Source organism: Sus scrofa, chromosome 13 (genome assembly GCF_054392235.1).
Source record: "Sus scrofa isolate SSC_HxYL_T2T_F1_AM1 chromosome 13, Sscrofa_HxYL_maternal_Yorkshire_Landrace_v2.0, whole genome shotgun sequence".
In the NCBI taxonomy this organism is placed as follows: domain Eukaryota; kingdom Metazoa; phylum Chordata; class Mammalia; order Artiodactyla; family Suidae; genus Sus; species Sus scrofa.
Genome location: NC_139395.1, coordinates 52,383,122 through 52,395,846, shown reverse-complemented (window position 1 = coordinate 52,395,846; position 12,725 = coordinate 52,383,122). Strand labels below are relative to the sequence as shown.

The window sequence follows — 12,725 nt, the reverse complement described above, 5'->3', positions numbered from 1 at the left end:
ATTACAGTGGGTTGGTAGGCCCTTTGAAAACCACTTGTGGATGCCAGAGGGTCCCATGCTGTAGATTTGCCTTCTTCATTAGCATAAAAAGGGACAGCAACTTTGCTTTTCTCCAGGAATAGAGAGGAAGGTGAATGAGTATAAAAATCCATATTTCTCAAGTTATGTAGGGAAAACGGAAGCCAGGAACAATTACTAGACTATATGGTGATAAATAAACATGAGCAGACCCAGCTAAGATGATCAGTTGTACCTTATTTTTTGCCAGAATAGTACTATCTAAACTGTTGGTGAAAATTCATTCTGAGTTATCCAATTCAGGCTTTGTACAAATCACATGATTGACTCAAATTAATGGGACAGTGTTAACTCTTTGTGGGCCACAGACCCCTTAGGCAGTTTGGTGAACTCCTCTTATCAGAGTAATATTTTTAAATGCACAAAATAAAATTCACAGAAATACAAAGGAAAGAAATGACACGAAAACTTATTTCAAAGACCATAGATTGAAATCCTTGAGTAGATGAAAATTACTTTGGCCTGTTGGCAAAATTAGGTTGAAGTGTATGAGATTGCCATTTTTCTAGATCCAAAGTGGTCAGTGTCAGCAATTTCATGATTCAACCTAATTTTATAACAACTTAAGCCATAAGGATACAAATCATGAGAAAATGTTCCAAGTTATTGTTTTTCCTGTTCCTGGTTTTTCAAAACAAGAAGCACATCATGGGAAAACCCGGTTTCATCAGTGATTTATTAGAAGACACAGCTCCCAAATTATGTGTGAGACCAGGATATGAACCACTCAGTTGTCTATACTTTGTTTCTATCCTTGCAGTAAACAGTGAGATTTCTTGTCCAAAACAAGACCTCGTGATGGTGGATGTACTTCTGTCTTCAAAGATTCAGTTTCCCTATTTATTGCCCTCTTCACTAAGTGAGAAAATGGCCCGAACCATTCTGGAAATGTTTTTCTTTTTTTTTTTCTTTTTATTTTGTAATAACTTTTAATTGAGTATGATCAATAAAAATACTGAATCACTATGTTACGCATCTAAAACTAAGATAATACTGCAAATCAAGTATACTTAAATAATTTTAAAAAACAAACAAACAAAGACAATTGTAGGTGAAATAGAAAGGTTTGATGGTGAAGGCGCTGCCTCTGAATCCAAAGCACCTGAGCACAAAGCATGGCTCCACTGCTCTCTGCATAAGAATACAGACCAAATAAGTTTCACTTTATCCGCAGTGGAACACAATTTCAAGTTAAAATTTCCTTTCTGCAAGCATTTTACCGAATTGAAAGTTTACTGTCTTTGCTTTGAAACTTATTTGATTGCAATTGTATAATCATTCCATGCAGATATATAATCATTCCATTGCAGGCACATCCTCTTTTATGCTGAGAGCAAAGTAGAACCCGAAAACTCTAGAAGATCACAGCATGTTTGAGCCTTTGTGAAATAGCTGATGTGAATTCGCATATTACAGAAGTTTGTTCTAACCAAGTTGACGGAGTTTTTGTTTTGTTTTGTTTTGTTTTTAATTCTTCTTCAGCCTTTATTGATATTTTAAGCTTAAGAGAAATTAAGGGTATTTGGTTACTATAATTACTTCTCTGCTTACTTAAAAGGTTTAATATTCTCCTTAGGCATATGCGATTCAGATTGCATGCTTTCCAAAAAAATAATCATCAGCTAATGTAGACTAATTTTAATCTTCTAATCCAATCTTGACACAGAGTCAGAGCTGGGTGGGTGGAATGTTTTTGTGTGGGCGTTGCCATAGATACAAAACTCAGTTATGTATTTGACAAGTCAGTGATGTGGAACTTAAATTACTATGGATTTTTTTTTTCTTGCTCTTTAAGTTTAAAAACAAAGTGAAGATCAGTGTGCCTTTGCAGTGCATCACGGTGTAACTAACCTTCTTTTCTTTCATTCCGGTGCTCCCCTCCTCTCCGTGCACCTCCCTACCCCGGGCCGGCCACAGGATGACGAGGAGGGCATATGGGCATAGCCGGGCCTGTAAACCAAAGTTCCAGTTTTGTTTTGAGGGGTGAGAAACCATCTTTTATATCATTTTTTTCTTTTAAAAATTGCATTCTATTGCATTCTAGTGTTGTATTGTGTGTGCATTTAATTGTGTTCACTGATGTCTGTGACTGCCCTGTGTTTGCTTCTGTGTACTGTGAAATCCCCAGGAGCCCTTGCCTTCCTACTCCCCCTCCCTGCAACCACATTATTGCTCTGCCTTGTTGGGGCTGGGTTGAGCACGAGTCAAATGTTTCTGTGTTATTTAAGATGTAAACTATGCCCTTGCTAGGATTTATCTGCACTTTTAAAGGCATGATTGTGGACTCAGAAATTGTCACAATTCTCCAGTCGTGGTTTTCAGCCAACTACTTGCTTTTACCAGATATGCCAGTGTGGTGTGACTCTCACGTCCTTCTGGTTGTGTCAAATGTTTGGCAAGGAATAAGGAAAATAAAACTATATAACTTCATGGATCTGAAACTATCATCTCTAAGAAGCCCATTTAATGGATTGTACTCTCTTCTATGGCAGTTCTGAAGAAAACACAAGGATCAAAGCATAGTAATGGTGAATGGGTAACCGTTTCTCTTTAAATGAATTAGAAGTATTAATATTGGCAGGTCTCATGAGTGGTGTTATATCTGTTGCTTTTTGACAGTTGCGCTTCTATGGGGTTTTGCATTATAAATTTCAGCCATTGCATTTTTCCCGAGGATTTTGCTCTTTTAAAGGCTAGTTTTTAGCTATTAAGAACCCACTCTTTAATTCTCTGTTAGCTGCATTATAATTGAATGGGGAGCTTGTTATAAATGGAGCATTGAACTCTAGCCACTTTGCTGCTGGGAATCACTCCTCTTTAGGATACTGCAGGCTGTTGAATACCAAGTCACAAACTCCCTGGAGGTGAATATGCCCATGGTAACATAGAATATGCTGCTGAGCTTGGTAACATTGTATATGCCATTTTGTTCAGAATAAGAAATGTGGTAGATTGTGTGCCACAGTCAAAAAGTCCTCAATGCACAGTTCTTTTTCTGGGACAAATGTGGACTCTCCCAGGTCTGTGATTAGAGAGCTGGGCAGTTCTTTGAGATAACTCAGCAGGTGCCCCTTCCCTCTATCTTGTCTTTGCATTACCTAAGAGTGGTGCTTTGGTAACTGTTGTGTTTTGCCCATGGGTGACAATTTCATTGGTGTGTTTCACTGCTCAGTTGAAGCTGTTGTAGGTCCCACCAGTGAGTCAGACTGTTTCCTCTGGTCCTGCGGGGACCACACAGGGGGTTGATTTTCCTTTACCATGTCTTTCTGCATAAAGATGTAACACCTCCGGAATCCATCTGCTGCCAATAGAACCTGCAGCCTCGTCACACCACACTACCTATTTCCTCTTTTCTCCCTTCCACAAGCAAAGTGGTTCCAAAGGGAAGCCTGTCAATATGGGGAGGCAGGGAAACCAGAGAAATTCCTAAGTTTCTGGCTGAGAGACTCTCTCCCTATCTAGGGAAAACTTTAAGAGAAACCTTGCATTTACTCATATAGAAAGCTAATAAATATGTAAATTGACCTAAGACAACTTTAACTGTGAAATAAAGATTTTACAATGTTAAAGAGCAAACATGTGAAATATGCCCACAATATATGTAGAATAGGTAGGCAAAGGAAGGTCTAATGTGTTTGGGGGTTGCCTTGAGAAGTGTTAAGTCCTCCTTGGGGCTCTTCTATGGAGATGCTTCTTCCGCCATCATAAATGTTAGGGCACTGGATACATTTGTGTCTCCTCCTGAATACTAAAGTTTTTATTGCTCTTTCACAAGATTCATGACACCCACCTGCCATCCCCTAATACAGAAGCCTCTTCATCCTCAGGGGGGAGCTGGTGCCACAAGGCCCATGCAGTTTTGCTTTGCCCAAGGAAGCTGGAGACAATGGTTTTAAATTCCCATCCTCCTTGTTCCTTCATGAATTTTTCTCAGGCACCATGCACCCCAGAAAACAAATATCTTCTGAAAAATTAGTCAATATGTAATTCTACTTTAATATGTTGTAATAAATTTTATAGGCTTCTGAGGAAAACTGCTTATCTTTCTTTATGACTCCTTTAAACAAGTTTGCTCAGATATCCTCAGGCTTTTAAAACCATATCTTAGGGATTCAAATAATGAGATACTGGGGGAACCTTCTATGTCTGAACAGCCGTTGCATGTTTGAGTCACATTACAATCTGTGGGGCCTAAGGAGACATTAAATTTATAACTGAAGATGGATAATAGTGGCACATTAAAAATTAACTGTTTTGAATATTTTGATTTATGGCCCTTATAAAAGAAACATTACAAGAAGTTATTTTACTAGGCATCAGGAATATGCTTATAATAGCATCAGAAGACCCTCACTTGAATCTGGTGTTTTGGTGCTGAAATGAACCATAATTTAGGAAAAGGCACTCCAAAAATTATGACAAATTGGAATTAACATAACATTCCCCACAGCTCCTCCCTTTTTTGGCACGTCTAGATACTAGCCCCATCATGATTTATTTGTCTCACTGTGATCATTCAAGGGTGGTGTTTTCTGAAAGCAAAGTGGACTGGGAAGAGTTTGCTTTTCTAAAGAGTTTTGAGAGCCTCTAGAGCTTGTCGTTCCCCCATAAACCTTACACCCTGGCCCAGCATTATCAACATGTGACCTGTGTAGTCCACAGAACCCTGAGCTTGGTTTCATGCTTTGCTGTCACTGTCTTGACACTGTAAATAATTTTTGAACAAGGCACCACACAATTCACTTTGCACTAGGCCCCACAAATTATGTAGTCTTTGCTGCTTAGATCCACCATATATTCCTATCCTCTGCTTCCAACTTCTCTCCAGTCCCCCTCCCTATTGGCTTATCCCTGCTCCTGTTTTCTTATAGCTGGAATTTACCTTTGACCTGCCTTAGTTTTCTGGTTTTCTCATAGAGACTCCATGGGGTCACATTTCCAGCAAGTTGTTGTCCTCATGGGCATCACTGAAATGTGTACTCAACCACTGTCCTCTCCCCTCCCCCCAATTTGATTGTGAAAATGTGCTCTTGGAGCCCTTCTGCATTTCCTATCCTGCTTTGAAAATACAGGAAAAGCAGCTGCTTAGTCCTTCATTACTATCCTTAGGGAAAATCCACTCGATGTGGCAATCATTTGTGTCAGCAAATAACCATTCATTTCCCTTGAATGGAGGTACTTTCCTTGGACCCCCAAGAGGCACTTTGGTTTGTGAATATTCAGTAAGGTAGGACAGTGAGTGACCTTGTGCGATCTAGTGCCCCATCTCCAATGATATTTGGATGTTTGAGCTTTTACTGTGAACTTTCATAATTGAGCAGATGTAGAATACAAGATCACTTTTATTTCTTAAACCACTACAAAGAAATAAGTCTTTTTAGATTGAAAACATATGCAAATATTTATGTCCTGATTCTTAAAAATACACATGTGGGCATTAACAAGTTTTGGCGCAGGGCCGTGATGCTAGTAGATGCATCCTGTCAAAATGACGAATTGTAGCTCTATGCCACCAGCATGTGGGCAGTGTTACAGTGAGTGCATCGATGAATTACAGAGTACATAGACTGAGGAAGGGGTTTTTCACACATAGAAGCAGTGCTCAAAGGCCTGTGAACTCCTTGGCATGCTTCCTCTCAGGAAAAACGAGGAAGGAGATGCTTTATGTGGCTGGAAAGTTTATATGTTTGTGCCCCTCTGGCCAGAAAATGTCTGGACAAAAGGCCTATGCTTATCCTGCTTGTCCTGTGCTCAGCCTCCTCAACTGAAATCTTGGTTTCTCTACAAAGTGGAGGCTTTCTTTTACATCAGCTATATAAGGATACCAAGTAGTATTTTCAATTTATCCTATATCTCCTATGTCTGTAGATCAGATACATCTCCTCCTTATGCCATTGGCTACTAAGACTTTTTCTTCATTCAGTCATTTATCTATTCATTTAATCATTTTTTAACTTATTCATCTGTTCTTTCATCAAACCAGCAGATCCTTGGTTAGGTGCTGAGAAAACAATGATGCATAATATAGGCAAGATTGCTAGCCTGTGGATTTTACAATCTAGTTGAGGGAAACAGACTGTAAGAATTTAGACAGATGAATGGAAACATTATACATCGTGATCATTGCTTTAATGGAAACTGGGAGATTACTAAAATTAACAAGAGGGACTACTTCAGCAAAAGGCTATAGGTGGAAAAGAGTTTTATGGGCTGAAGGGGCTTAAAGACCATAACTCTGGGTAGAAAATAAGACAGTGAGATGCAGAGGAAGAGGTGGGAAGGGGCTGGATCATGTAACGCCTTTTAGACCAAGGTAGAGAGTTTGGGTTTTAGCCTAAGAAAAGTAAAAAAAAGGAAAAGAAAATTAGAGTAGCTTAAGTAGGTAAATGCCATGATTCAGTTCATGCTGTAGAACAACCCAGGCTGCTATGTAGAGGATGAATTGTCATGGCAGGAAGAGCAGAAGTAGAAGCTGTTCCATCATTTGTGAAAGATTTGACGATGTTGACCCAGGGTAGCAGTGGGGGAGATGCAGTTAAGTGGATAAATTGGTGATGAAACTAGGAAGTAAAGTCAGTCAGCAGGACTTTGATGAAGAGTTAAGAGAAAGGACTCAATCGAGAATACTTCCAGATTTCTGCTTTGCGTGTCAAGGCTGGGGCAGGCTATTGTTGGAGGGTGGGTTGCTGACTAGAAGTCCTGTTCTGTTTTATTTTCCCCAGGTGTCCAGTCAGGCTGGCCAAGGAAAGTTAGATTTTTGATCTCCCTCTTTTCTGTTTGCCTGTATATTAGCAACTACTAGATATTTCAGAACCACCATGACAAGGACTCTGCCTGCTTCCAGTTGCAGAATTAATTCTTGGGCAAAGTAAAATGTTTTTGCTTTATTTTTCCCCACTCTTCTTTTTTCCTTTTTTTTTTTTTTTGGCTTCTCTGCTCCTCTGAAAGATATCTACATATTTATATCTTCTATTCAGGCTTATGAAGCTATTCTTCATTCTTCAGAGCTACAGTTTGAATGTCCTACTCAAAGTCCTTTCAGTCAGTAATTCCTTCAAAAAACATTTCTTCACCTCAATATTGGAGTTGAAGCAGTGAAGAAAGTACAGTTCTTACCCTGGAAGAATTTAGAATAGCACCCTGATTTTTAAGCTGGTGTTCATGAACTCCCAAGAAGCTGCAATCCCCTGACATGGTCAGCAGACTTTGATGTGTGTTTGTGCATCCCTCAAGGAGAGGGAGTATCTCTGATCCTCAACAGATACTCTTAGGGGCCAGTGACTCAGAAAAGGTGAGGAACTGCTAATCAATGAGAAATTGGGTAATAGTGTGGCAGGGTGCCTCATAGTGTAGTCTCTGGATTTGGATTCCGGCTCCAGTATTACTTAGCTGAGTGGTCCTGGAAAAGTGCTCTTCTCTCTCAGCTCTTCTATTTCCTCATTTGGAGAAGGTTTTACACACCTTCCAGGGCTGTGGTGAGGATTAGATGAGATGAGGTGAATGAGATGCCTAGCCATGTCTGGTGCATGAGAATATCAACTGTTGTTGCTACTCTGCTCAGAAAACTGGACTGCATATGCCTGCAGAAGAAACTAGTTGATACTGTGGGTCAGGTGAATTTGGGGGAAAGAGAAAAGGTGGAAGAAAGGAGAAGCAAAAGGGGAAATCTACTTTTATGACCATAGCTACACAAGCCAGCTACATATTTTCTAGCAGGTCTTAAAGCAATTTTACCCTAAAAACACACCTTCTTTGGTTATTTATTTTTTTTTAGGGCCGCACCAGCAGCATATGGAGGTTCCCAGGCCAGAGGTCTAATTGGAGCTGTAGCTGCTGACCTACACCACAGCCACAGTAATGCCAGATCTGAGCTGTCTGTGACCTACACCACAGCTCACGGCAATGCCGGATCCTTAACCCACTGAGCAAGGCCAGGGATCAAACCCACAACCTTATGGTTCCTAGTTGCATTCATTTCTGCTGCACCATGACAGGAGCTCCTAGTTATGTTTGATTTTAGTGACACCTGGATCTAGCAAAGGAAGATTCGATTGCTGGAGACTATGAATTAGTCCATGTCTCTAGCAAAGGATTTCTTCCAGCTCAAAGAAAAATTGAGTGAATAACATGAAAATCCAATAGATATTTGACAAATAATTGTATGCTGATGAATTTGAAGAGAGAAATGGGTGATGATGTCTCAGTCCACCTTCTGCTCTCAAGTATGATTGACTTGAGGGCAGGGGTAGAAGCTTTTAAGCATAATCGAGTGCAGTAAATAAGTTCTTGTGGGTTTTTCTGGAACTTGTAAGGGTTACCTGGCACAGCAATGCACGTTGGCTTGAATATGACCACACTCTCAGGAACTGAAATCTGGCTGAGAAATCATAAACAAACAGTGGTGATAAATGACCATGGGCCAGAGGCGGGAGGCGTCTAGCGGGGTGTTGCTACATTACATTACATCCTTCCCGTGCCAGGGCTGGTGCATAGGGAGCTCTCTGGCCTCTCCCAACCCTTTGTCATTTGCTCTAGTGTTCTGTGCTGGTCTGGTCTTGTTTAACCTTTTTATTAATGATCTGTAAAGGAGAGAAAAGAGCATGTGAATGAGAGTTGCAGGTGACACTAATTTGAGACATGTTGGAAACACTAGGGAGGTCAGAGAAATCACAGAAATGTCCCAAAGAAGGTTAGGAACATGGAGGGAAATCAACAAATCTTAGAGAAGTCCAGACTCACATCTGGCGAAAATTAATCTGAGACAGATATCAGTAGGTGGGAGGGGTACGGAAACTGAATGCTAAAAGAAAAATAATGAGCAAGGTTGACGTGGGGAAATCCAGCCATGGGTAAGAACAGGGAGAGAGGAGCCAATGGCAGTTAATACTGTCTGGACATTAGCAGGTGCCAGAGAGACATACATCACCATTTGTGATAATCCTGCCCATAAATCGTCTTACCCTTGGGACATCAAAATGTTACACACCCTATCTTCCAGAAGATCACTCATAGTTCTCATTCTTAGACTTGTAGACCAAAAATAGACACTTCTCAGGCCTGCTTTGGGGTGTCATCCAGTTGGTGGACATGTTAATAAGCTGGGCCAGAATGTTTTTGGTGATGCAGGGAGAGGAACCCTAGTCCCATGTCTTTCTGTTCATCTCCACAGTGGCAACAAGATAACAAAAAGACATCTAAAACAAGAGTTCATATTTATGATGAATGGCTATATTCCTTTCTGCCATTGAGATGTCACTTGGCTGGACACCATTGCCCATGCCCAGATGGGTCTTAACTCCATCCTCAGGCCTTCCCCAGAGTACCAGGATCCGTGCAGAAAGATGATGACCCAGATCTCATGAAACAGATACTACAGTCCCATTTTCCCTCAGTGGCCACAAGACCCCCTTCCCCATGAACATATCTATCAGACACATCTGGATACATTCCCTCTAGCTTTGTTTTCCAGAAAATGTGGTGCAAATGCTAAGAATAGCATCATATAGCAATCAAGAACTTCCCTCCTGCCATGTCCTGGTCTAAACTACCCCTGTATCTCCCATGCAGATCCTGTCCTCATAAACACTAGTCTACACTTGCCTTCCCTCTCACAGTTCTGTTCCCATGGTAACAAAATCACCTAGATGCTGAATCTGCATAAGGAGGAGGCCTGCTGTTTTGTTCAGCTTTTGGGAGCTTTCCAGAGGCTGAGGATCAGCCTGGCTCATTTGCGACCCCACTGTGTATTCTAATAAGTCTGGCCCCTCCTGCTATGTCTATGTCAGTGGTCACAGGGAACAGACAACTAAGGATTCCGCCTGTTTCCTCAGTGCCTCAGGTAGTCCTTGTGTATACATGCAGAGCTGTGGAAACAGCTCCTGAAAGGATGTAGAAGAGATTGTTATCATCTTTTTTAGAATAGATAATTTCTCCATGAAATTTATTAGACTCAGAATAAAAAGGCAAATATCTATATGTGGCTAAAAACCCCTCTGGAATATATTGTTCCTTTATCCTACAGAGGGAAACATAGGATGAGGCTCTGTAATAAAAACCACAAATATCACTTTCTCTGGAAAACCCTGGGCACTTTACAAAGTCTGCCTCATTTTTCCCACTTATTAGTTTTATCTTCATTGTAGAACACAGAAAAGCTCAATGAGGAATTGAGGGGATAGTTCTTAAGGTCCCTGTTTGGAGAAAATAAGTACTATTTTTAGGCACACTTTCCCTATCAGATATGGTCATATAAAGAAATAATTGAGGGGACAAATCCAACTTTGCATAGTCTTCAGTGTTAAGTGGTTGGTAGCACCCAGGCTCTGGAGTTACACAGACCTAGTTCAAATACTGATTCCGCCACTCTTCGGTACTGCTTTAAATTTAAGACTTTAAAGTAGCTAAGGCTATTATTGTTCTTATTTACTCAGTACCACATGATTGATTTTCCACGTTGACGAACTGGAATCTTTTTATCATTTTGATTTCTGCTCTGCATAGGCTGGGCTGGGCACACTACAGCCCTCTAGGGAGGGGGTGGGAGTTATGCTGCCCAGTGCATTGGTTCTTGGCAGCGGAATGAGGCTTCTTTGTTCTGCACTCAGGTGTCAGCCAGGGAGCCCGGATGCCTGTGGCTGCCCTGAGTCAGCGTGTGGTGGAATTAGCAGCCCTGCTGATCCCCCTTCAGCCATTCTTCTTTCAATGCACCTTGATCTCTGATGTAACTGCATTATTTGAGAGGAGTTTCTGTACAAATCCCTCTACAAAAAAACAAAAAAGAAAAAACCCTCCATGATTAGCAAGGGAGTCTCCCCATTGTCCCAAGGCATTAGGTTGCGATTAGGTTCTGCATGTAGGGCTTTTTGCTGCTGTTGTTGGTTACTTTTATGGTTTTTTTAAATTTTTTATGCTTATGTCTCCTGGCACCATGGCACTAGCTTGGGAGCATGATGAAACCATGGTAGGGGAAATCTTGTGCACCTCTCTTTCCGAAGGCAGATGATACTCCAGCAAATGAAAGAAAACTTGTTTCTTCTGAGAGAGAGATGGCTTGCCCAGCTGACAGCATTTCTACCAGTGGATCAGAATGTGATTCAGCCTCAAGGTTATTCAGTACAGTTGTCCGCAGAAAAGAATCGTCTGTCCTTCACTGGAATGTGGAGACAAGAGAGGAGAATGAGGAAGTGTTTGGAACCAAAGAGCAGTCTGTGTCCCTCCTTGTGCAAGAGGCTTGGGACTCAGTGAAATCAGATATGTCAGATAATGTGGTGACCTTGTGTGAGGGTGCAAGCTGAGACATGCTAGATGAATTTTCTTTAAGTTACTACTTTTTAAAAATTATAAATGCACTAACATGTTTTCAGAGGCCGGTCTGTGAAGCTGTTTCCACACTTTGTGGAGAGTGTGAGCACCTGGTTTGAGGCTAAGACTCCCACCCATTGAGGCTTTCCAGAAGCTTTATGTAATGGGTGTCTGCCCTTGGCATGCCTCTCACCTTGGGCAATAGCTGGAACAGGGAAGGATGGGTTCTCTCCATCTCCCACTGAGATGATCACTGCTTTCCTGAAAAAACCTGAAAGCAGGGGCAGCTAATAGGAGGGCTTCAGCCTGATGGCACCAAGCCTTGTCCCCTCATCATCAGAAACATCTTCAAAGTTCTGAAGGCTGACGTTGCCACTTCCCTCACTTCTATCTCACTTACATAGCTCCCTTTCCAGTTTAGAGAAATATCCCACATATGTCCCCCATTTTTGTCTGATCCCCCATCATCTCTGTGAGGGTGGCAGGCAGGCAGCACCATGCCCATTTTACAAAGTCAAAAAGTTGATTCTCGGTCAATGGCTCCTCTCTCTAGTAGTAATTCCCTAAGGATGTTCATCAGAGCATTGATGGTAATGGATATTAAGAAATACTAATTTTTAAATTATAATAAAGATATTCTATGTTCAAATAAGTTTTGAGCAAAACTAGATTAAACAGAATCAAGTAGGTTTTCTTCATTGCAGGTCGTCTCAGAGATTTTGATGAACTAATGTCCTCAGGCCATTTGCTATATTCTGAGAAAAAGAGAGGGTTGGCTGGATTTGCCATGCTTATTGCTTGTGGACCCTTTTCTTCTCAGACTGTGATATAAAATTATAGAGAATATATTTGGGGAATATAGTTGGGGAAATCTTTGTTGCGACTTGCCGTCTCTTTGGTCTTCAAGATGGGCTCTTTGCCCTAGCAGACGGAGCCAGCACCATTGTTTGAGATTGTTAACTAGGAGCCAGAAGAATCCTGTGCCAAAAAAGGACGAATGAATGGACCTGAAAAGGAGAAGGCACGTAGCCCAGCCCCACCATTAAAATTTTCTTTTCTTTACTATGGTTTAACAGCTATGTTTTAATCCAGTATTTGCCTGATAGTTGATGGGTATATATAGCCAGTGTCAAATAAGACCTATAAAAGAGAATCTGGGGCCTTTAGCCAAGTTGCCTTCAGGATGGGAATGTTGCAGGGCCTATGATGTCAGTAGAGATGAGAGCCAGCATTTCCTCTCCTGCACTGTTTACCACATGCTGGCCATTTTGCTAAGTCCAGACTCAATAAACTTCTTCTGTAATAGCCTGATAGTAAACATTTTATTTTTTTTATTTTTAAATGAT

General features: G+C 41.1%; 1 protein-coding gene across 41 annotated transcripts in view; it reads left to right on the top strand.

The window, feature by feature from the left end:
• Positions 1-12,725, top strand: part of ERC2 (ELKS/RAB6-interacting/CAST family member 2) — a 983,951-nt gene that overhangs the window by 809,479 nt on the left and 161,747 nt on the right. For 35 of the 41 annotated variants that reach the window (XR_002337959.2, XR_014823361.1, XR_014823349.1 and 32 more), the window contains one exon: positions 1,996-2,061. The exons of 5 other annotated variants lie outside the window; for them this stretch is intronic. Coding sequence is in view for 13 of the 36 variants with exons in the window: in XM_021070729.2 (XP_020926388.1) it covers positions 1,996-2,022 (27 nt within the window). In the remaining 23 variants the exon portion in view is untranslated. Of the gene's footprint in view, positions 1-1,995; positions 2,062-2,421; positions 2,607-12,725 lie in introns of those variants that run through there. One more of the 41 variants, XM_084988646.1, reaches the window with a different exon arrangement.